At 44.0% G+C, this 23,960-nt stretch overlaps 2 protein-coding genes across 5 annotated transcripts; both read left to right on the top strand.

Moving 5' to 3' along the window:
- The first annotated feature begins 1,529 nt into the window (after positions 1–1,529).
- On the top strand, positions 1,530–13,523 carry wdr62 (WD repeat domain 62). Of its 4 annotated transcripts, none has more exons than XM_076146270.1 (33): positions 1,530–1,767; positions 2,674–2,765; positions 2,883–2,945; positions 3,030–3,087; positions 3,435–3,602; positions 4,005–4,142; positions 4,313–4,495; positions 4,620–4,780; positions 4,874–5,063; positions 5,271–5,402; positions 5,542–5,705; positions 5,793–5,884; positions 6,039–6,164; positions 6,374–6,444; positions 6,544–6,665; positions 6,944–7,019; positions 7,143–7,254; positions 7,473–7,536; positions 7,697–7,810; positions 7,899–7,999; positions 8,176–8,234; positions 8,402–8,674; positions 8,788–8,876; positions 9,386–9,555; positions 9,975–10,076; positions 10,183–10,294; positions 10,487–10,565; positions 10,649–10,718; positions 11,166–11,303; positions 11,741–11,978; positions 12,077–12,393; positions 12,715–12,806; positions 13,112–13,523. In XM_076146270.1, the coding sequence occupies exons 1-33, from the start codon at positions 1,681–1,683 to the stop codon at positions 13,337–13,339; spliced, it is 4,281 nt and encodes a 1,426-aa protein (XP_076002385.1). In that variant the 5' UTR covers positions 1,530–1,680; the 3' UTR covers positions 13,340–13,523. The 4 variants fall into 4 exon arrangements, with proteins under 4 accessions (XP_076002385.1, XP_076002386.1, XP_076002387.1 ...); XM_076146271.1 differs by having other exon boundaries at positions 10,655–10,718; XM_076146272.1 differs by lacking the exon at positions 11,166–11,303.
- Positions 13,524–13,853: 330 nt separating this feature from the next.
- atg16l2 (ATG16 autophagy related 16-like 2 (S. cerevisiae)) lies at positions 13,854–23,960 on the top strand. The gene is made up of 18 exons (XM_076146041.1): positions 13,854–14,197; positions 14,813–14,870; positions 15,190–15,262; positions 15,991–16,064; positions 16,310–16,561; positions 16,850–16,915; positions 17,054–17,143; positions 17,327–17,380; positions 17,530–17,635; positions 17,725–17,830; positions 18,209–18,279; positions 18,625–18,696; positions 18,794–18,914; positions 19,775–19,880; positions 21,028–21,177; positions 21,419–21,466; positions 22,134–22,235; positions 22,397–23,960. The coding sequence occupies exons 1-18, from the start codon at positions 14,005–14,007 to the stop codon at positions 22,488–22,490; spliced, it is 1,836 nt and encodes a 611-aa protein (XP_076002156.1). The 5' UTR covers positions 13,854–14,004; the 3' UTR covers positions 22,491–23,960.

Consider the following 23,960-nt stretch of genomic DNA (forward strand, 5'->3'; position numbering starts at 1 on the left):
GAAATGCTGGACAACCCAAGCTTGTAAATTTATCGCTGCACATTAACAAAGACTTAAAATGCATACTACCCCTAATGTGTAGTAGTAATGTTCTTTGTTCTCATGTTTTCTTCATCTTGAGATGTATTCGATGACTGATGCAACAGCATTGACAACAAATAGGAAACACATGCCCGAAGTTGCTCTGTTGTCATTAATAGCCATGGCGATATCACCCTGACCTTCCATTAAGCATGGTGATGCAAGGCCACCTAATTGGGCTGTTGGTGAAGCTGGTCCAAGTGTCCGAGCGGCCTCTTGCGCCTCCTGATGATGAAACCCCACAGGGACTCATTACTGAGGAGTGATACAAAAACATACACACTGTTGTCACACAGAGATAGAGTTGTCCTTAAAAACAAATAAATAAACTAGGAGATTCAGCAAATGACAGAAAACAACATTTAAAATTTCTAACCCAACACGGAAAATTACTTAGTAAGATCATTTGATTTCAGCCTCTAGTCTAGTTTTTTATGAACAACACAAAATTCAATCTAGACTTATTCTTGTCACATCCACAGTGATGGATGTGACATTGTGGAGGTTACTGGTCTCTAAACTGTTACACCCAGTTAACCAGCCAAAAAAATCCAAACAGTAACACTGGCTTATTACTGAAGTCATCACCTTTTTATGCTAAAAAGAACCGGCTCAGTGAACATTATTACTCCATGGGGAGGTTTGTTGAGGTAGAAACCTTTTTTGAAAAGATGTCAATGCCGTGAAATGATTTCCAACGCTTTAATGCTTGTTGCAAACTGTTTTGTTCAAGAAGTTTCAAGGAGGATAAAGTTGATGATTCAGAGTAACTATTCATTTGAAGTGACTCTTCCCCCAGAAACAAGTGGAGCCAAATCATGGCAGCATGAGTCATCGTGCACTCTGCTCCACCATTCAGGCCCATACCATTCACTTGTTGCAGGCCACACAAGCGCCTGTAGGAAAACAATGTCCTGGTCAGCAGAGTCAGCCACACCATATTCTCTACACCTGTGGGAGTCCATATGCGGTGTGCACGTGTGTTGGGTGGTTACAGTAAGTCAGCCAAAATGCCCCTCCATTTTCAACATTGTGTTTGCATCCACAAATGTACAACACAGGATTAGAGTCACCTGTAATGGGTGCTTAGGACCAGCAGATAGAGCTGTTTTTCATGGGGTCACATCTCATATGAGCATCAACAAAACAGATTTGTCAGATTTGTGGGGAAGCTGTTGAGCAATGAACAATAATAATAATGATACAAATAATGATGACCCCTTATGTAAACTTTTGTCAAAAATAGACAACATATTTAGCTTAAGAAAACACAACACACTAAAATAATGATGTATATTCCAGAGATGTATTATGACCTTTGGAGGCTAGTATGGCTAGTAGCGGCTAACTGGTAGCCTCGCATTGGGGGCGTGGCAATGAGCCTCTGATTGGTGACAGAATGGGCGGGGCCCAGTTTTGAACCCGCGTCTCGCCGCGCGTCCCCGGAACAGAGGCTCAGGTTTCCGTTAGCCTAGCGTGTAGCTTCAGTGACAAAACCACTGCGGAGGATCACCGCCACAACTACGCAATCAACTAAGATCTGCTCACTGTTCAGACAGCCTATCTGCATTTCGCTCTTCACCATTTTGCACAGCGACCATGGCAGAGGCAGCGGACTGCGGGTTACGGCGAAATTTACGCCGAAAAAGTCGCCAGAGTCAGCCGAAGAAAGCGAACAGTAACCGGGTAAAGTTTATTTGTTGCTGCCCGGCTGGCTAACTTTAGCGGGGTTAGCTCGCTTTATGACTACACTGTTACTTTCTCAACGACACACAAAGTAAATGAACACTAACATACAACAACGACGTACGAGCTTACATACACACTGTGACCTGAAAGTAATTTTTGATGAATATAGACATTCTGAATGTTTAAGATTTAAGATTCAAGACTCCTGGTTCACTAGTTCACTAGTCGAATAACGATATTTTACATTCCCTAACTTTATTTACACATACAAATGTCTGTCCACTCTTAAGAGTTCAGGAAAGTACTTTACATAGTTCTCATAAATCCAGGTCAGGATTTAAGGCAGCTGTAGTTAGACTAGACAGACATGATGTAGATTGACCTCAAATTAACACATTACGACTTCATTCCTTTTTGTCTAATCTATAGGTATCCTAAAGAAGTAATATTTGAAACTTTTGCCGTTATTGGGCGTAATGAAAGGCTCATTCCAGATTGCCTCCTGGTGGCGCAGTTTCGTACTTTTCTGTCAGTACAATGTCCAATCTCCACTGTACTGTAACTGTTGTACAGCAATTCCCCTCGGGGTAGTACAGTTTCATCTTATCATATCTAATTGGAAAGGCTATAACAAATCCTGAGGAGTTAATCAGAGTATCACATAGTGGGTTGATTGTTAAGCTGTGAGTCTGATCCACAGTGAGCAGGTCTGAGTGGAAGTCATCACATTCCTGAAATTTTCAATCAATTGCAGTGATTGTCTTCTTGCTGGCTGCTGTCTGTGGCTGGATTTGAGTCATTTCAATAGCTGTCAATAAAACACTTGTAGTGTGAAGGTTATCTCACTCTGCACAGCAGTTTTTTTCTTTAGCTGAGTTTGGGTAAATGTTCTTTTGTCCTCAGGTGTCTCTAGAGAAAGTCTTGGGCATTTGCACGGCCAGCAGCAGTGCCCTGGCCTCTGATCCAAACACAGGCTTAATAGCCTATCCAGCTGGGTAAGACAGATTTTCTTTTACGTTGTGTTTTTGTTGTCATTTGGTGATGGAAAATGTCTAAATTTCAGTATCTTTTAACCTTTGTACCTGGTTTGTGTGTGTGTGTTTGTGTTAAAGGTGTGTCATTGTGCTGCTGGACCCAAAGACAAACAAACAGAGTCACATTATCAATACATCCAGGTAGATGAAGCTTTCCACCAGCCACTTCTAAATGCATTCATACTGGTGTGTTGGGATTTTAAATTGATTGTGTTTGTTTTCCAGAAAGCCCTTCACTGCTCTGGCCTTCTCTCATGATGGAAAATATCTGGCTACTGGTGAGGTATGAACTCGATGTGAATGTGTCTTTATGTGGTTGGATGTGTTTCAAAATGTCCTGACGACAGAGGAAGTCCACCTGCCTTGGGATCTGCTTCTGCTAGATGACTGAAGATCTTCATAGATGTGTGTGTACATGTATGAATTTCCTGTTTGTCTAAGCGAGATGTTTAAAGTCTTAAGCTTGTTGTCTTTCTGAATCACAAACTGTCGACTTCTGGAGGGTCTGAAGGCTCAACCTGTGCGTTAAAGTGAAACATCATGTTGTAAACTCATCATGATAATGTGCCCAATTGATGAATCCAATGAAATGATGTAAAGCTTGTGTCTATCTGTGTGTGTGTGTGTTAGAGTGGTCACATGCCCTGTGTGAGGGTGTGGCAGGTGGATGGCTCTCAGCTGGCAGAGGTTCAGTGTCATAAGTATGGCGTCGCCTGTGTGGCCTTTTCAGCCAACAGCTCCTACATCGTTTCCGTGGGTTACCAGCATGACATGACAGTCAGCGTTTGGGACTGGAGGGTGAGCACACACACACACACACACACACACACACACACACACACACACACACACACACACACACACACACACACACACACACACACACACACACACACACACACACACACACACACACACACACACACACACACACATATATATATATAGTCAGCATATTCTGCCTGACTTAATTCTTCTCTTTATAACATTACATTACATTACATTACGAGCATTTGGCAGACGCTTTTATCCAAAGCGACTTACATTACATTACCACCCTACGCAGCTCTTTGTTTGCTTTCTGAGTGCTGCATACTTACACTGTGACCTCCTGTGAATGTTGGCATGGAGATACTGCTGAGATGATGGTTTCTTGTCCATGCTGCTCACGTTATTCTGCCATCTCTTTTATGTGAGCAGAAAGGGACAGTCATCGCCTCCAACAAAGTTTCCAGCAAGGTTTTGGCAGTCTCCTTTTCAGAGGACAACAGCTACTTTGTCACAGCGGGAAACAGACATGTCAAGTTCTGGTACCTAGACGCCTCCAAAGAACGGCGGGTATGATTATCCTAAAAACTATAGAGCTCATTTCCATTCTGGTAAGCTGTCAACAGTGAAGTCTTTCATTTAGTCAGATGTCCACGGTGCACAGCCACATACAGCATCTCTGAGTGTTGGCTGTTGTCTTTGTTGGTTCACCCTTCTCATATCTATTCATTGATTTGCAGGTGAACAGCACAGTGCCCCTGATTGGTCGGTCAGGGTTGCTAGATGACCATAAAAACAGTGTGTTCAGTGATGTGGCCTGTGGTCGAGGCCCGATGGCCTCCAGCACCTACTGCATCACCAGCTCTGGTCTGCTCTGCCTCTTCAACAGCACCCGACAGCTGGAAGCCTGGGTCAATCTCAAGGTGAGCTTGGGAGCGATGCCGTCTGTGTGTGGTTAAGAGCTATTGGTGTCCATATCTCTGAGGTGCAGGAATGTGGGGCTGCATAGTTTTGCACAATGCTGACTAAAGCTGCTGTTGTTGATAGACGTCATCGGCGAGCTGCCTGGCGGTCAGCGAATCCTACATTTTCTGTGGCTGTGCTGACGGCATTGTGAGAGTTTTCAGCCCCTCTAACCTGCAGTATATCACCACGCTCCACCGGCCACACCGGCTTGGAGCCGACCTCACCCAAGGAGTACAGGACAGGTACAAGCACTCTAAAATACCACACAGGATTATGACAGGAACACAGAGACTTTTATACAAATGTATTATTAATCCCGTGTCTGGTTTCCGTAGCAACCCGTCAACCGATGTCTCCGGAGCTCAGTACCCAGATGCCTCCGCTCTGACCTTTGACCCCATTGCCAAGTATCTGACATGCGTGTACAATGACCACAGTGTGTATGTGTGGGACGTTGGAGACGTGAAGGCGGTGGGGAAGCTGTACTCTGCTCTGTACCACAGCAGCTGTGTGTGGAGCCTCGAGGTCAGCATCCGCTTGGCCACTAATTGCAAACATTTAACATTTCATTCCATGGAATATACACTAATTAATGACATCATTGCATAATGAATAATCCTTAGTGTTACTGTTGATACCAGGGGTGCCGTGAGTTTTTCCCATTATCTGATGAAATTTCACAATGAAAATTTAACTCAACCAACAACTCAACCTTAACACATTTTTTTCCAGCTCTATCCTGAGCAGTCGCATCTCTCCCAGTCCTGCCTGCCGCCGGCCTCTTTCCTCACCTGTTCCTCAGACAACACTATCAGACTCTGGCACACCGACCTGCCCACCAGCCCTCGGAACCAATACAGCAATGTAAGGATGTTTGAGAGACTGAACCACCGATTGTGATGTAACATGAGGATCATTCTGTCACCATTGTCACAGGAAATGCCTTTAGTGTCTCTGAGGTCAGTCTGTGTCTTGATACTGTACCTCTCTTTTTTTCTTGAAGGACCTGCTGAGGATCGTGTACGTGGGGGGCCACAGCCAGCATCTGCAGGCAGAGGGCGAGCGCGGCGAAGCAGCGGGGGCCGATGGAAAAGCTGGGATCAGAGTGCTGTGTCTCAGTCCTGATGGACAACACCTGGCAGCCGGAGATCGCAGTGGAAATCTGCGGTCAGGAAACACACTCGCACAACATTCAGGCAAATGTGTACAGCTGATTTAACATGGCCGTGTGTGTGTGTGTGGGTGTGTGTATAGGATCTTTGGTCTGGAGTTTATGGACGAGCTGGCAAAGATCGAGGCTCATGACTCTGAGGTGTTGTGTCTGGAGTTCTCACCTATGTCCACAGGTAGGATTAGAAGCTCAGGTCAAAGGTCATCTCTGATACATTGGGGGGAAACATGGGGGCTTGAGGGTGATTATATCTACCTGTAGCATCTCCACTGCAGTGCTTTTTGATTCATGAGGTATGTGTGATATTTAAAACCAGTTTGTGGTTGCAGGTGTGAAGTTGTTGGCGTCGGCCAGCAGGGATCGACTTATCCACATCTTCAACTTGGAGAAAAGCTACAGCCTAGAACAGACTCTGAATGACCACTCAGCCTCCATCACTGCTATCAAGTTCACAGGTGCATAAGCTGAGGCTCTTTGCAGTGGTCAGAAACAAAAAGAGTTTAGGGTCAGTTTAGCCAGTCACAGGCATGCTGGCCAAGTTAGTAGGCTATGTTGTCCCCTGCTGTAAAATTGTTCATATTTTCTGTTCAACCGTTAGATAAAGAGCTATTGAAACATTATGTATCGCTTTACCTTGATGAACAAGCCTTTCCCTCTGTTCCAGGTGAGAGTCCAGATGTTCACATGGTGAGCTGTGGTGCAGACAAAAGCATCTACTTCCGCACAGCTGAGCAGGTCAGTCTATGCAGAAAAATGCATAAGGATTCCCAGAAGGGAAATATCTGTTTTTTGTTGCATGATTATGTAATACTTGGCTCTTTTGATGCTCCACAGACGGCAGATAGTTTGATATTCTCCAGGAGTCACCACGTGGTGGAGAAGGCCACGCTCTATGACATGGACTTGGAAGCTTCCAGAACGCACGTGGCCATAGCCTGTCAGGACCGCAACATCAGGTGAAAATACATGCTCACTGCAGTTTGAGGTCAAACCTGTTAGATGTCAATGGATTACATGAGCCCCCTGTCTTAGATAAGCAATGTTAGCATTTCACCATTTGTCATTGTCGCCCAACACAGCCAAACAGGGCTTTTCCTAAAAGCTGCAGAGTCATTTGTTTTTGTAAAAAAAAATTTAAATGTCTTCCTCAAGTCTCCAAGGCTGTTTTCAGATTCATCGCTGCTGCTAGTAAGAAATGTAACCTTGTTTTGGTCACTAACCAATGTCACTGCAGAGTATACAACGTGGAGACTGGGAAGCTGAAGAAATGTTTAAAAGGCTCGTCCAGTGATGAAGGAGCACTGTTGAAGGTTGGTAGGGAAGATCTCTCACATGTTGCAAAGCTTTCATGGCCTAATGGTGACTGGACTGTGCAGAGAAACCATATTGTGAAAGAAGGTGGCTGAGCTGTGGTTTGCCAATCTGGCCTGCAGGTGCAGATGGACCCATCAGGTACATTCTTCGCCACCAGCTGCTCAGATAAAAACATCACCATCTTTGACTATGAGTCTGGAGAGTGTGTCGCCATCCTGTTCGGACACTCAGGTAAACAAGTCCACTTCACCTGTACGTGAGACGGAAACGTGTGTACTCCTTGACGTGTACATGGTTTGAGTTTCAGCTGTGTATCATAATATACAGTATAGCATCGCTGATATGTAGTTGAGCTTCATTCTGAAACTTAACTCAGCTGAACTGGAACTGAAGCTTAATTTGCTCCGTGCCTCAGGTGTTGATGGTGTACTCTCTGTCTTTTGTTGCAGAGATTGTCACCGGTATGAAGTTCAGCCACGACTGTAGACACCTCATCACAGTGTCAGGAGACAGGTAAACCTTACCGCAGACAAGTCAAAACATTACTGCATAAGGGCATTTAAGGCTGCACTATATTCCATCCAGACACCTGTTGGACCATCAGAAGGTTGTGATTCTGTAAAACCTGGTCCTGATATTGTGTTGTGTTTGAGCTGCATTGCTTGTTTTATAGCTGTGTGTTCGTTTGGCGACTGGACCCCCAAATGACCAGAATTATGAGGAAGAGGCGTGGCTTCAGGAGCTTGAGCATCGCACCCAAAGCCTGCCCCCAAAACCAGAACATCAGGTCTGTTCTATCTGGCAGATGTAATGTGATCACAGGGTCATCAGAAGGACAAACCAGTCTGCAGGTCATTAACAGGTGTTTTTTGTAGGAGGGAGACTTTCATCACTGGTCCTTCACTCCAGCTGCTTGAAATGGGGGAAGAGGAGGAGGAAGATCTCAAAACACCTGGCAAGCTGAAGTCCACCCATGGTGAGGATGAAGGATAGTGTTCTGAATCTTCCACTCAGATTTTAACCATTAGCAGGAGGCAATAAGAGCTGTTGGATGTGTGATGGGTTACACTATGTGGACATTATTGCGTTTCCACAACAGTGCTTTTCTGCCAAGGATACTCTTTGATATACATCTCCCATTTGCTGTTTCAGATGCTGATGTTCAGCTCCTCCAGACCAATGGTAAACTCCCAAAATGGTTCCGCAAAATGGTGAGTCAGCTGTGTCGTACACGGTAACTTGGGTCAGAAATGTTTTAAGAGATTATCATGAATTGTTTATTTAAAAAACAACAACAAAAATCCCCTTTAGGGAAAGATTACATGGCGCTCCTTTGAAGGGCCTTCATCATTGGTGCATGTATGGTGTGTGTGTTCAGCAAGGCCAGGGCGGATCGTCCGCTTCCATCCAACCAGCCGCCGTGCCAGAACCAGAGCCTCGCCAAGCACGAAGCCGGTGGACGGATCAACTGGACCCACTCACTATCTGCACCAAATTCTCACCAAGCCCCACCAAGAGCCATGAGCAGGGTCAGGAAGTGCACAGAGACGATGAGGAGGAGGATGAGGAAGAGGAAGAAGAGGAAGAAGAGGACGAGGAGGACTTCCATCCACAGAGCCTAGATAGCCTGTTGGGGGAGGGGGAGGAGGAGGTAACAAGGGCAATGTTTGCTAACATTCCCATGTGTTTTCATCTCTCAGGTCAGAGGGGAGGAAGCGTGGAACACTTGAATGTTAAGAGAAATCTAAAATGTTTGTGTTTCAGCTTCCTGGTGATCAGGACCTTTCAGCTGTGAGTTCCTCTGAGAAAGGAACCTTCATCCTCTACGAGACCAACAGCACCACTGCCGATGGGTTAGTTTACTTCCTTTATGTCGGCAGTAACATAGCCTATAAAATGCTTCACACAATGCTGAATAGATATATTATGCTTATTACTTTCAGTTTATAGAAAATGTAATAAATGCAATAGCGAGAAGAGCTCCCTTAGAGAGTCTGTTGTTCAAGAGAAACGTGAAGGAAAGCATCAGTCTGATATCAAAATAAGTCATTTACTTTTTTAAACGTGTCTTTCATTTGACACCTAAAAAGTGCACACACAAAACAGAAAATCCCTAACTTTGTAGAATCAGTTGGGAATTTCACCTGGAAGATTCTACATGTTTTATTTTCAGGAAAATTTAAACCAAAACAATGAGACCTAGAATGCTTGACAGGATTACGTAAATCTAAGGTAAATGGCATTCAGACAGAAATATCAAATTAACATAACACGATAAAAAACATGGGAAGTAGAAATTAAAACTGCAGAGCTGAATGTTTTTCCCTAAACTGAACATCATCAACTTCATCAACTCTTGCAGAGATTTTGATGTTCAGGGGCTGACGGAGGCCCAGCACTCTGCTCCTTCTTCCAAGCTGGAGCAACAGGTCAAAGGTGATGGTGGCGGACAGGGGGAGGAGTCGGAGCGGAGCCCTGAGTCCACCCTCTCGGGAGAATCAGCTGGAAATCTAGATCAGCCTGCAGATGCCGGTGAAGTTCAGAGATTAGTTTGACTGAGACTAAATCAGAGAACTGTTAATTCAGACTGATGAAGCCCTGTCACCTATTTTGTTCTTCACCTTCACAGACCATAGGATTTTTCTCTCCCGCATTAAAGCCAAAACCCACTGTTTACTAAAAACAACCTTAGTCTATCTAGTTGTTGGTGCCCTCCTGAGGTTATAATGCTCATTACAAATCAGAAATCATGGAGACATTTACAATCCAGTGGAACTTCACTCCTAATCCAGCAGAGGGCAGTCACCACTTTCTGTTGATGGCGTGTCATCTTTAAATCTGTGTGTATTTGTCAGGCTGTGATGACAGTTGGGAGCATTTAGAGTATTTTCAGAGACTGTGTGTGCTGTTAATCTATTGTGGAGATCATTGAGTTTGTGTTTGTTCTTCAGATACAGACTGTCTGAGTCAGAGCAGCTCTGTGGGCAGTGTGGGGATGGAAGAGGATGAGGAGGGAAGCTCTTTGAGGAGCCACTTTGAGACTCTGGCTGATGGTACACAAAAAGACACAGTTGGCACACGTTCTCCCTTTAGGGTCAAAGTCAGATGTTATGGTTTGTTTTTTTATACACTGAAGCATTTGTGACTTTGATCTTTCAGAAAAGTTTGACACGGACCCGACGACACTGCAGCCTCCAGAGGAAAAACATTTCCTCAATCCCCGACTCAGCATCTCCACAAGATTCCTGTCCCGCTTCCAGGACCGCATCCGGTCAGTAAGACAGGTGGAGAGACAGACAAACAGAGTGGCTCTGACAGCTTCTGTTTTTTTCTGTACAAAATGTCACATCTGCGTTTTTGATTTCATTCTTTTCAAATATAGAAAGATTTAGATTTACAACCGGCACCATTTAAGAGTTTACACTTGGAGCTGTTTAGCTGACAGACCCATGTTGTGTTTTAGGGCGTGTCCAGGCCGAGCTCCGCCCCCCGTCTCTATCCCCCCCAGGATCTCGGAGGAGAGCAACATCAGCAATACATCGGTATGGGAAATAAACTCATCTAGCACAAATGAACCCAAGCCTTTAAAGTTTCCCCATCATGGTAATAAATTATATATTTTCAGGATCAGGTGTCATCAGAGCCAAACACTGACGCGCCCACACAGTCCTCTCAGATGGAAAAAGCAGAAAACGGTGAGACTCTCTTTCCTCGTGTTCAAAGAAATAAATAGTCTAATGATCCCGCTCCTCAATTTTAATCCGAGCATGAATGCAGACGGAGCAGCTGAACATGCTGAGCTTCATTCCTCTGCTGCGTTTGCCGTGACTCTACAGGAACAGGTTTCCTTTAGAACATTGCACGATGTGTTCACATTCTTTCAGTGAGCCTCTACCAGTTGGACAAAATGTTTTTCTTACAGTTCTGACAAAATTCCAAAATATGAACATTATTTCAAATGCATAATACGAAAATTGAGCTATCACCTTATTTTGTAATAAATGACAGAGATAGCAGCTCTTAGAGAACACAATTTTGGGGAGAAGTTTTATGGGTATGGTCATTTACGTTTAACGATTTTCCACAGTAACAACATTCTGTGTGTGTGTGTATGTGTTTGTGTGTGTATTTGTTTGTGTAAGAGACCACAGTGAGGCGCCACAAATCAGTGCTCTGTAGGAGAGCTTCAGGCAAGCTTTCTCATCAGCCCTCTTTGAGGCTCCGCCCACAACACAGACGCCACAATGTTGTGGTCTTCCAATGCAGAGCCAGCTTGGGAGGTGTGTGTGTGCACGAATGCAGAGCCAGCTTGGTGTGTGTGTGTGTGTGTGTGTGTGTGTGTGTGTGTGTGTGTGTGTGTGTGTGTGTGTGTGTGTGTGTGTGTGTGTGTGTGTGTGTGTGTGTGTGTGTGTGTGTGTGTGTGTGTGTGTGTGTGTGTGTGTGTGTGTGTGTGTGTGTTTCACATTTTTTACTTGGGTTGATATTCATATGGTTGAAACGCACTGGTCACGGTCTTTCACTTCTCTGCAGACAATCAACCACTTCTGTATATGATCCCTGACATTTCACATCCAACTCATCTCCATCAGGTTGATCTTGTGTTGGCTTCATCCGTTAAATCACTGGGTTGACTTGTGGTGATTTCTCTGGTCAAGTTCTCTTATGAGTTTCGTCTGGATGTCTGACATGTTAGGGTTTTGTTTTGTATACCGATCAGACGTCACATCCAGGACCCTGACGGCCCAGAACAGTGTGGTAACCCAGCAGGTAGCCTCCTCCCAGGGATACATGAGGACCACAGCCAGCTCCAGGGCCAAACTGAGCCAGGACTCGCTTACCTCCAATCAGGAGGACGACAAGGAGAATCTCTCCGTCTCCTGGACTGAAGCCCAGCCCCCTACTGAGCTGTCAGCTGGCCTGGGAGGATCTGGCCCCCAGGTGGACCTGGATTCCAGGTATTAATTTATGTCATTGGCTGTGTTACTATGCAGTGATATAATTGGTGTGTGTGATGAGAACTGTCGTTAATGTTTCGCCCCCTTCTTTTTCCCAGCAATGCTCCGTCATCCCAGATGTGTCAATCTCCCGTTTCTTCTGTGTCACCATGTGCACAAATTCTGACCACGTCCAGTGAGATCACGTCACCCAGCATTAAAGAGAGGCAGATCTTCAGCAACATTGAGGAGAGTTTGAAACCTGAAGCTGTGAGCTTCAGCTCTGCTCATTCCCCCAAAAATGTCCCCAGTCCTTCAGCCGCTCCCACCTTGTGTGAGACCTCCTCATCCACCACTGACATCATCTCCACCTCCTCTCCCATCAGTCAGAACAAGGGTCCAGGAGGACCCGGAGACACAAGCCAGGCAAATCAAGGTAAGCTATTGTGACTACTATAAAAAATATGGTCCAAGTGAGAAAACAAACAACTACTGTCTTCTACAATCTACTTTATTATTATCAAATCAAGCGATTCTCAGCAGGCTGGCTCAGTGGTCAGCTCTGTTCCTGGGCTGGAGGTGTAGGGTTTGAATCCCAGCAAGACCTCTGTGCAGTTTGCATGTTCTCCCTGTGTTTTGTTTAGGAGCTCCAGTTTCCTCCCAACCAAGCACTGAAACAGTGGACAGATGTCTTTAAAGAGGGAGTAAACATGTTCCTTCCTGACCTTTGACCTTCTACCTGCTTGTTTTTGTGTAGGCTTTGTTGAGTCAGTCAGCCTGCAGCAATGTCAGCAGGTCGCCAATGAGCTGCGATACACAGTGAGACGAGCCGCCCAGCTGTACCAGCAGGTCTGTCTGTCTGTCTGTCTGTCTGTCTGTGTTGTTTTTTATTCATAATTCACAGTAAATAAATGGCCGCATGCCTGTCCAGTGAAAACAATCTTTGTACCCGATTATGTCTCTCTGTAATATACCACCTCTTCATCCTGCCCTCGAGGGCCGCAGCTCTTTGCTCACCACACCTGATGCAGTTTGTTTTCCTTCTTGTATGTGTTGTAGTGTGTGCAGTGTTTCGTGGTTAAAGAACCTGGAGGCTTGCCACACAAACGAACATCAGATCCCATTAGTGTCATTTTCTGCTATTTCTGCTGCAGGTTGACGTTTGGCTCGGGGGCGGTGAGCGGCAGCAGCAGATGTCCTGCGTGCTGCAGGAGGCTTTTACCGCCGTCCAGGCTGAGATACAGGCGTTGCTAAAGGAGGCAAGGGCTCAGCCGGAGGACCTGGGGATGCTGCCTCTGCTGGAGAAGTACTCAGACCTGCTGGTCCACATGACTCAAAAAAAACTGGACAGAATTTACAGCTCAGCAGGAGGCTCCCGCTGACCAATTGCACCTGGCCAAGAGCAAGCGCTCAAACACACGGATTTTGATGTTTTAATGACAGTATTATATTTGAAGCACCTTAAGTTTGTTTTATTACGACAAATTATTTTTTGTTTTATTTGGTGATGTTTTGTACATACACTTTGTTTATATACTAAATACATTTCTAAATAAATGTCTTTGTTGTGAGTTTTACATGTTTGAAATTCTTTCTTCAATAGTCATGTAATTTTCATCAAAAATACTTTTGACTGTATATATATATGTATGTATATATATGTATATATATATATATATATGTATATATACAAACACGACTGCAGTACTGTGTGTATGTGTGTGTGTATATGTACAAAATTTGCAGAAGTACATATTCTCGGTGTCACGTGACGGCTTTCGGTCGCCCACTGGCGAGAAAACAAATCCCCCGCGTCATGCCCAGTCACGTGCTGCATCGGAGGACGGACGCTGATTGGCTCGAAGCGCGGCACGCGACGTTTGCGAGTTTCCTGCCCCGCCTCTTTCCACTGTCAACCACAACGAAAAAGATTTAAGATCGAAAGCAGAAGAAAAACAGGGAAAAGACAAAAACCCGGAAGGAAAGAAAAACAAACATGGCGGACAATAAACACTGACGCCGGGTATCAGCCCGGCAGACCGCTGACATGGCCGAACACGCACTGAACTGCGAACAGTCAGCGGCAGAGACGGTGCGGGGTAGCGCAGCCCCAACCCGAGCCACCCCAGCCCCGAGAGAACCGGCTCGGGTCAGAGGCGGCTGGAAGCAGCATATCGCCCGGCAGCTGAAACACAGGGACCAGAGGCAGCACGCCTTGTTCCAGGGTCTCATCAGCATCTGTACGGAGAAGTCAACTTTTGTTTTGTGCAGTTAAAAGCCTGATTTGTACCTGTGGCCCGGAGTTCTTTTCTAAAATGAAGATACTAGTTTGTCAAAGTCTCTACTTTCAGATAATCGTTAAAAACAGATACACGTGGGTTTTGACAGCTGCGGTCCAAAACAGAACAAGATCTAATTAGCTGTAAAATACTGAATGTGTTGTGAAAATTAGGTGACAAATAGCCTAAAAGTTTCCAAATATAGTTCAGATAATAACAAAATAGGTCTATGACGGTGCAGCTTGTTAGACTGAGCTCTTAGCTACAGTCGCTGGTCCTCAAACTTTTTGTCATATTTCTACTTGAGGAGATTGTCTAATTTCATCACCCCTGCATTTTAGCATCCAAGTGTTTGTTTGGTCGTATAAATAAACATAGGAAGTCGAAGGAGAAATTGTGTAACCGGGATTTATGAATTTGCCACCAAAAATGTACAATACGTATGACAATATAAGTTGTACTGTAGGTCATATTGTCCAGACCTGGCAACCCAGACCTGATCCTTTATCTGATTGAAATTGATCAAAGGTATTAGACTAATTCTGATGTATCAGCTGACTGTGTGCTTGTTTGCAGACACTAACCTGATGGAGAAAACCACCCTGACTAAAAGATTTTCCATCTGTGCAGTCAGGTAACACACACACACACACACACACACACACACACACACACACACACACACACACACATACATTAAGCTGGAAACACCTAGATACCATGCGTTTGCACTGTGGAAGAGTTCAGATGTGCATTATACTGTGTGTGTGTGTGGGGGGGGGGGGCCTGAGTGCCTGAGTGCCTGAGGCCCTGAGGCCAATGCCTAAACTGACCCCCACCCACTTCTCCTTCAGTACAGTGTCTACTTGGAAGTCACACCAAGTCAGCCTGTGTGTTTTTGTGTGCATGTGCTCTTGGCGATGAGGTGTGTTTTGCTATTCTTGTATGTGTAGGCCTCTCGAAGCTGACTGCAGCAGTGACTCCCTGCGGTGTGAGAGCGATCAGCTGAAGAAAACCACAGGAGAGGTCAGAGGTCATCTGCACCACACAACTAATCAATAACCAATTATCAACCACTGAACCAATACTGGTTACCCGACGATCAATTATGAATACCTCTTCACTTTTTCAAGGCCATTGTACGGACATCTGTACAGGTGTCATTCATCTAGTGGCGTTGCTGTGGAGAAGGCAATTTTTTTTTTCTAACGTTTCAACAATACTTTTGTTTTGAGACAACGGTGGCCTCTGCTGGACACATTTGAAATTGCAGCAGTTGACTACAAAACCGTGAAGCAGTTTGAACACACACAATCGATTTATCTTCTATTGTGTTGATTTGTGTGTGTTTTTATAGGATGATGTCATTCCACCGTGTCAGCAATTGCAAAATACCAAAAGAGGGAGACACAGGGGGAAAAGAAAGCAAAAAAGAAGGGGGAGAAATCTTCCAAAAAGCCCCAAATTATTCAATTTAGAGAAATTAAACTGAAATATACTGAAGCAAATACTGCAAAAAATAGGAGGAGGAGTAGGACAAATACTGAACACATGTGAACATGATAATATAATAAAATAAAGCTTCATAAGTTTAAAAACAACATTCCATCATTATTTCCTTTTAGCTATGCTTTGTCCCAGTATCTTCTCTGTTTGCAGCTTTGTCTGGTTTGTCTGCTTGCTTTTTTCTTCATGTGTGTTGGTTTTCTTTGAGTCTTTGTTTAATTCGTCCATGTGTTTATGTGATGTTTCAGTTGGCCTATAAGGTTTTGGAGCTTCAGAAACAGCTTAAAACCCATGACTGTTTTCTGGAGAAACAACAAGCCAGGTGAGCAAAATGAAGACACTACTCTAAATGAAACAATTCAGGTGAGTGTCTCCTTTGATGGACAGGTGAAACTTAGCCTAGATCAACATGATGATCCAGATCAGGTGTATTAAAATATATTATATGTACTTTACTGTGTATTAACAAGTAAGTGGAGTCTAAATTCAAACACATGCTTAACCACCTTGGTGGAGGTGAAACCAGGAGCTTCCTGTAATGTGTTTGGTGCTGTGTCTGCTGTTCAGCCTGGTGGAGGTGCAGCAGGATGTGGTCGTGGTGGAAGTGTCGCGACAGGAGCTGCGCGCCCAGGTGGAGCAGCTTGAAGAGAGGAACCAGGTCCTGAAGAGGGAGTACGATGCTCTGCTAGAGCGACGACAGGGGGCAGAGCATAGCTTCATGAAAGAGGACGCCAGAGGCTCCCAGCTGCTGGTGGACATAATCTACGTGAAGAAGCAGGCCGCCGCTCACATGAACACCTGCAACGAGAGGAAGTCCAGGTACCTGAAATACACTGATCACATCAAATTGCTCTACAACAACTCAGGATTGCCACAATTTCCTTCAGCTCAACACCACTTACAAAATTAGTCACTTTAAGAAGAGGAAGAATGGAAGTTTTTCTAATGTTACGCTGATAAACTAACAAAACTTCACAATGTAACAGCAGCACAATTTCCATTAAGTTTAAGATACCTACTAAACTTTGTTGAGAACCATCTTGTGTGGAAACATAGGAGCGTTGATTGTGATGATGATGATGCTGATGATGTGAGTTGTGCTTCCAGAGCACGAGAAGCTAAACTCCAGAAAGAGCTGCAGACGGCCACCAGGTCGATGGTCAGCATAGACAGGTGAGAGCTGAACGTGGGGATTGACTATGGTTAGCAATCATTGTACATTTTACAGTTGTTTGATATCTAATCAAATATTTCCTGGTTAAATCCTTGAGTAGCAGCTAATAGTGTTGACATTTTATCTTCCTGTTTCAGTCCACTCAGCGCTCCCTCCTCAAGAGCCACCTCTCCGACGAAGAAAAGCCAGGAGGTGGCAGCAGAGAAAGGCCACACTCGTCTCTTCAGGTCGGGCTCAAATTGGTTTTATCATAGTGTTTAGCAGTGCTTTTAACTGCCCTGATCTTTTGAAAAGTAAAACTTAACAGTGATGAATATCAGTACGCATTCAGTGGCCACTTTGTTATATAGACCTGTACACTCTAGTACAGGTTTTCAGTAAATGTGATTTTTCAAAGCTCTGTCTTCCAGGTCGGTCTCTGCCACATCACCACGGATTCTCTCAACCATCAGGGAACTTTTTGAGTGAGTTCTATCAAGATTTTTCATTTTTGTTTCATTCAGCCTCTACTCATCTTATTCTCTAAGGGACTTGCGCCTGTCTGCTTTAGCCTGCTGCGAAGTTTTGCTTGAAGGTGTAGTTAATGTGACTGACCCAGCTCTCTGTGTGTCAGGAGGAAGAGGAGAGGTCACTCAACGAGCAGTTTGGAGGAAGAGCTGTACTTTCCTCCCCGAATCTGTATATGTGCCAGAGTTCCTGCCAGAGCTCTACAAGTCCTGGTACGACATGATAAGGACACTCTACCTGTAGGTGACATACATTTGCATTCAGCTCATAATCAAAGTTTCTGTCCGCCCCATTCCTTTAGGATGCCCACGAGGAAGGCATCAACGCTGTGAAGTTCAGGTCCAACTCAGACCTGTTGGCCACCGGAGGAACTGACCGAGTGGTCAAACTGTGGGAGGTCAGAGCAGGTACACACAACATTTCATTCTTAGCCTTATTAGCATCATTTGTCTTCTGGTTGGACAGAAAGGCGTCCATCTCAACTGCTGCATGGATTGGCGGTCAGTTTTTGGTTCAGACTCATGGTTCCAGTTGACTCCACTTGATTCTTTGTGTCTTTTGCATGTTCTTCCCATTTCAGTAGGCAGTAGCTGTTCCTCATGTGTACCTTGCTTTGAATAAACACATGTTTATGTAAAAGTAAACATTCTAACTAGTTAGTATTATGTAGCAGCCTGCGTGGAAACAAATGCTAACATGCTATGGTTGTTGTTTTGCAAACATTTGAATGTAATAATATGCTTTTGAAGTGATCTGAGCTCGGTGCTCTTGTCCACTGTGTGCAGGTACGCTGAACTACAAAGGGACTCTCGATGGCCCCACTGAGGGAATCACCAGTGTAGAGTTTGACCCCATGGTACGTCCAGCACTCATGTTGATTTAATAAACCTGCTGATTGGGACATGTCAGCTTGTTGATAAGCAGCCTTTGTCTTGTCACTTAACCACTCACTTGTTACCTGCACACACTCGTTACCTGTAATCGTTTGATGCAAGTTAAAGGATGTTTGACAGCAGAGCCTCAGCTGTCCGGACCATTAAGGTTTCTTCAAACCCTCTGTAGTCAGAAGTCATTACAATCAGGAATGCGCACCTTATTATATATTTACTTACTGTATATACTAATAAGATGTTGTCAAATATTGATTTGTTCTATAGTCAATAAAATTATCTCATTAAAACATGATCCTGTATGTTTTCAGGGAATGAGGGTTCTCGCTGCCTCGTACGACAAGTCGGCCATATTGTGGCGGCTGGATGACTCGATACCCAAGGTAACCCAACCATCCAATCATAGAGAAGGATCTCAGTGCATCATGGGAAGTCTGGCATGAAATAGGAAGTGACACTAGTGTCCATCTGCCTATCTAGCTGACTCTGACAGGTCACAGGAGGAAGGTGACAGCAGCCAGGTTCAGCAGAGATCCTCATCATGTGGTGACTGGCAGCTTAGACAGAACCGTTCGACTCTGGGACCTTCAGAGAGCCGCATGTGAGTTAAACTGCACACTGACTATACGGACTCTTTGCCTGTTTCTAAATGTGGTCTGATGTTCATCTATGTCACAGTAATGGACAAAAACAGCTTGAAGCCATGATAACAAATTACATAATCAGTTGATTAAACATTGAAAGTCTGCTCTTCAAATCTAGAGAATTAGAATTGTAGAGATACAAGAACTCCAAAAATATCTCCTGTGTGTTATCAGTGTACCGTAAAACAAATGGATTTAATCTTGATGCTGCTCTCCCCACTGTATAAGTAAAACTCCCCTCGAGATCACACCAAGTGCACAGCTTGCAATCATAACCGCAAGATTTTCAGCAGAAGACCTGCACAGATATTGGAATCTGTTGGAGTTTCTGAAAACAAATTTCTGTACTTCTCAACTTTCGAAAAGGCCGTGCTGATGTTACACAAGGGCTCTTGGACAGTGTTCTGTAAACATCCATTTTTTGGCAGTAGTGGCCAATGCCATGTTTGGAGGGGAAAAGACACAGCCGACAAACATCAAGTCCTCATCTCAACTATAATCATTAGTGGAGGGAGCATCTGAGCCTCAGCCTGAGTCTGGGCCTGACAGCGTAGAATCGTCAAGGGAACAAGGAATTCAAAATTGTTTCATCAAAGTTTACAGGAGAATGTTCCATTGTGCTCTGTCCCTTGACAGTTAATATAACCTGGATAATGCATATACTTGGAGTTGCAAGCTTTTGTTGTACAAGTCATTCCATTCTAATTGTTAGTTTGTTGTTCAGGCAGATTGTTTGTTACTGTGACTTCGGTGCTGATGTCTTTAAGGTGGAATCTCTGTGTAGACACTCTGTATTTAAGGTGGACTGTTGGTACAGGTGTTCAGGTGGTGGATGTGAGCTCGTGCTGCAGTGACCTGGTTTGCTCAGAGAGCTGCATCATCAGTGGACATTATGACAGCAAGATCCGAATCTGGGATACCAGGTACATCTCATGTTTGTCTTTTCTTTTAAAAACACATTATCATCTGTTTCCTCTGGGTTCTCCTGATGTTCTGCAGCTCTGTTTTTTGTTTATTTTAATTTTTTTGTTACTTTTCACATGATCATTGGAAACAGGTGCTGTTCTCCTCCGCTGATCTCCTCCACCAGAGGGCACTGTTTAAAACTGTTTACCTCAAAATCATTTTTAAATCCACACCCTGCTATGAAGACAGAGTGTAACAAAATAAGTGTGTGTAATATCTGTGAAATGTATCTAATGGCGGTTCCATCACTTAGTTGCAAGTGTTTGCAGTGTGTCGGTAGCAGCTGAGGATCTGATCTGCCTCACTGATGACACCTCTCATTCATCCCCTGGCCGTCGCCACGGCGACTCCCCAGCTCCCTCTGTTACCTGGCAACAAGCCAGCCCATATAATGATCCTCCTCCTCCCCTTCCTCGCGAGGTGGGGGTCTGACCGTGACACATGGTGGTCTGCCTCAGCTTCTAGCACTGAACACATCTGAACACCCAACAAAATCATCTGACAAATCATCTGACACAATAAGTTTAAAATAAAATACAGCGATCTGACAAATAATGGAAACAATTATACTAGTTTCCCTGAAATTCATTATATTAATCTCCCCCTCCTATTAACAGAGAAAGGAAATTCAGACCTATCAGAAATAAACTGCAGTGTCACATGTGCAGAGGTATTGAGACCTTCTACTCACGACTCTGTTGAAGCCTTTTTGGCAAACAGCTCTGCATGTTGATTTGCTCATCGTTCCTGTGTGACGAGCCTCCCAGTACTGCTGCGGAGAAGCCTCCATGGAAAGTTGTGGACAAATTTCTTCTATTTTAGAACAATGGAAGCCACTCAGCTCTCCCAGTACCTCCCCCAGATCATCATGCACTCAGGTCTACAGACATTTCCCTTGAGCTCATGATTTGTTTTTTTGTGCTGTCATGCGCCTGAGCTGCATCAGTCAGAGTGACAAATTGGTTACAGGAGCAATTTATGTTGTCAGTATTGAAGTTTGACTCATAAATTCAAAATGAAGTGAAGGACCACTGTAAATACTCAACTGACCAACAAACACACACATCACCTTCATTTGTGTGTGTTTCTGTGTGTGTATCTCAGGTCGGTGAGATCTATGGAGGGCTGGTCTTCTCCGGGTAAAGTTACCTCATTGGACATCAGCTCTGACCATCGTCAGCTGCTCAGCTGTTGCCGTGATGACTGCCTTCAGCTGATGGACCTAAGGTGGAGCAACGACACTCTGTGCTTCAGGTACAGGAGCGGGGTCAGACGTGTGCCTTTGTTTGTGTGTGTGTGTGTGTGTGTGTGTGTGTGTGTGTGTGCATGTCAGCGTGCAGTTGATCAGAATATAAATCATCTTTGAGTTTCTTGATTTTTCAAACTTGCATATTACCAATTTTAAAGCACTCTCTCTCTCCCACCAACCCCCCCTCGCTCTCTCTCTCTCTCTCTCTCTCTCTCTCTCTCTCTCTGTCTCTCGCTCTCTTTTTAGGGCTGAAGGGTTTAAATGTGGCAGCGACAGTACCAAAGCTGTGTTCAGGTGAGTTTGGTGATGAATCAGTAATCCAACATTGATATTTGTGTCACAGACAGAGATGTAGGAAGACGGAGAGAGGGAGATGGGTGCAGAGAGAGACTGAGGGACGTGATGCAATGTGTTAAATTTTTTGCTGTTTCCATGACAACAGCAAGCTCAGGGTGTTCTGCTGTTGCTTGCTCAGAACATAAGTGGGGGTAATACATAAAAGGTTATGCTAAAACAACAGAGCGTAAAGTCAGCGGACTGCCTCAGCATGTTTGCTGCAGCTGTAGCTTGGAGCGCCTCAGCATCTTTACACTACGCACCACCTGAGTGTGTGCATTCATCAAAACATGCCTTTGAAAAAACATCACCAGATTTCAACTGATGAAATCTGCACTTGGACTGAAACAGTGCGTGGGATGGTGCACTTCATGAATAGCTTTTTACCGACGTGCAAATGAGAAAAGATCGTAGTAAGACTTCAAGGCAAATGAATAAAATGGAGTGGCCTGTATGAAGGTTGATTCTATGGCTTACGAATCACCCTGGAATGTGTTTGTGCTGACGGAGCTCTCCGAGTGGTCAAATGCAGAACCATCATGACCCTCTTAGTATCACATACTCACTTTTCGACACAATCAGCTGATCACTAATTTTTCACACCAATGTTTTTGTCTTTCTGCAGTCCTGACGGAAGCTTCCTGGCAGCTGGATCAGCAGATGGTGCTGTTTACATCTGGAAGGTCTCCAGCGGAAACTTGGAGACCCGCCTCCCAGACGGACACAGGTAAGTGCTTGTAATCAATCAGACAATCAATAAATGACTTAATCAGACCCTGCTGTGTGTTTACATCAGTTTAAGAAATGTCTAAAATCCCCACAGAAAGGAAACACTTAAACGATTGTAATCTTCTGTTCTGTCCGTCTCTCTTTCTGTCTGTCTCTCAGCGCGTCTGTCTCTGCTGTCTCTTGGTCCGTCTCTGGTGATTATGTCGTCAGTGTAGACAAACGTAGGCGGGCTGTCCTCTGGAGTGACTTCTGAGGTAGCCAATCACCGAACTGTACTGAGGCTCACCAAGCATTTGTTGCGTTGAGCTGTGGAGGTCACGTTGTCATGGCAACTCCTGCCACAATTCCTCACTGGTGCTGACTGGTAAACTGTTAAAGGGATACTTTGGATCAGCGTTTGATCGTCTGAACATATTTTAACTAATGTCATATGTTGTTTATTTTCCATCCTGCTTCAATTTAACAAAGTTTAATAACTCATAGACGCAAGGTTGAACTGTTCTACTCTGGAGCTGCTCTACAGAGAGAGAAAATCATGATCAACCCCTTTAACCTAACCCACAGAGCTTCACGCAGTCATTGATTAAAAAAAGTGTTTGATGTGTTGGAGTCAGACTTTCTGTTTGGTTGATCTGATGGCTTTTTGATGGCCGTCAGTTTGATCCGATGTGGCGTCTAAGGCCGATTTAATGTCTGACCTGTTGAAACATTTGCTAGTGTGTTTGTGTAAAAAGTTTCTATTACAAATATTCTGCTGACAGAGCAACACACTACTAATAACAATAATAATGATGATGGGAATAATGCGTCACATACAGTTAGTGGAAAATCTCAAAGAAGTAGCATTTTATAGCAAATATTTACACTTCCAAAAACACAATTAAATCAGGGATTTCTTTTCTAATCTGATCATTTTTTGTTTAAGTTCTGTATTTTTAGTGAAGTGCTGTTTCTCGCAAATCACATTTTTTCTGCTTTTAAAAGGGAATTGGCTCAGAAAAGATGATAATTCAGTTCATATTTACTGGATGAACCCGTTACCTGGGGTGGTAGAACATGCTAACATCACCCTGCTAATGTTGTTAGCCTGTAATCATGTTAGCTTGCATGTTAACTGTAAAACAAACATTCCGATATACTACACATAGGCTTTTAATGCAAATATTATGTTAAGAGGCAAAAGATTTGTTTTGTCATGCTTAGCCTGTCAACATCTGAAATGTAAGCACATTAATATGCTCACATTATACATGCTAATGTTTAGCAGTGTTAGCATGCTAACATGTTAGCACTAGACTTGGGTGGTGAATTTAGTGCACGTTCACATTTAGTTAAGTTGTGTTTGGTTCTCACAGGCCACAGTGTTTCTGCTTTAGGGCAGCTTCTGTCACATCTCAGGTTTGGCGGAAATGTTTTGATGTCTATGTTTAATGTCTCAATTTTAATGTGTTTCTTTGGTTTACAGTGAAGTTAAATCAATGAGTTATTAACTTAATTTAGTGAGGTCAGGTCATTTGATTCAAAATTACACCTAAATGCACTTAATGAACAGATGAGTAGAATTAATAATTGGCTCACTGACACACAAATTAATCTTCACTGTTGACCAAATGTCTGTTTTTTTTATTTTGTTATGCATTTCTTTGTTTGTTTGTCTGAAGCAGTTCACTCTGCCTCTATTTTGACATTGACATTTTGGATTAATAAAATGTTTCATTCATTA

The sequence above is a fragment of the Genypterus blacodes genome, unplaced genomic scaffold (assembly GCF_046128005.1).
Source record: "Genypterus blacodes isolate CSIRO-AG114 ecotype Tasmania unplaced genomic scaffold, CSIRO-AGI_Gbla_v1 ptg000032l_1, whole genome shotgun sequence".
NCBI classification, from domain to species: Eukaryota; Metazoa; Chordata; class Actinopteri; order Ophidiiformes; family Ophidiidae; genus Genypterus; species Genypterus blacodes.

What these genes read in the sequence shown, in the direction of transcription:
- atg16l2 (XM_076146041.1), top strand. Translation starts at nt 14,005, where the DNA reads ATGGCCGAACACGCACTGAACTGCGAACAGTCAGCGGCAGAGACGGTG. An exon ending in TGCAACGAGAGGAAGTCCAG is followed by an intron (nt 16,562 to 16,849) that starts GTACCTGAAATA and finishes TTGTGCTTCCAG; the next exon opens with AGCACGAGAAGCTAAACTCC. An exon ending in GGCCACACTCGTCTCTTCAG is followed by an intron (nt 17,144 to 17,326) that starts GTCGGGCTCAAA and finishes TCTGTCTTCCAG; the next exon opens with GTCGGTCTCTGCCACATCAC.
- wdr62 (XM_076146270.1), top strand. Translation starts at nt 1,681, where the DNA reads ATGGCAGAGGCAGCGGACTGCGGGTTACGGCGAAATTTACGCCGAAAA. An exon ending in TCAGCGTTTGGGACTGGAGG is followed by an intron (nt 3,603 to 4,004) that starts GTGAGCACACAC and finishes TTATGTGAGCAG; the next exon opens with AAAGGGACAGTCATCGCCTC. An exon ending in ACTTCCGCACAGCTGAGCAG is followed by an intron (nt 6,445 to 6,543) that starts GTCAGTCTATGC and finishes GATGCTCCACAG; the next exon opens with ACGGCAGATAGTTTGATATT.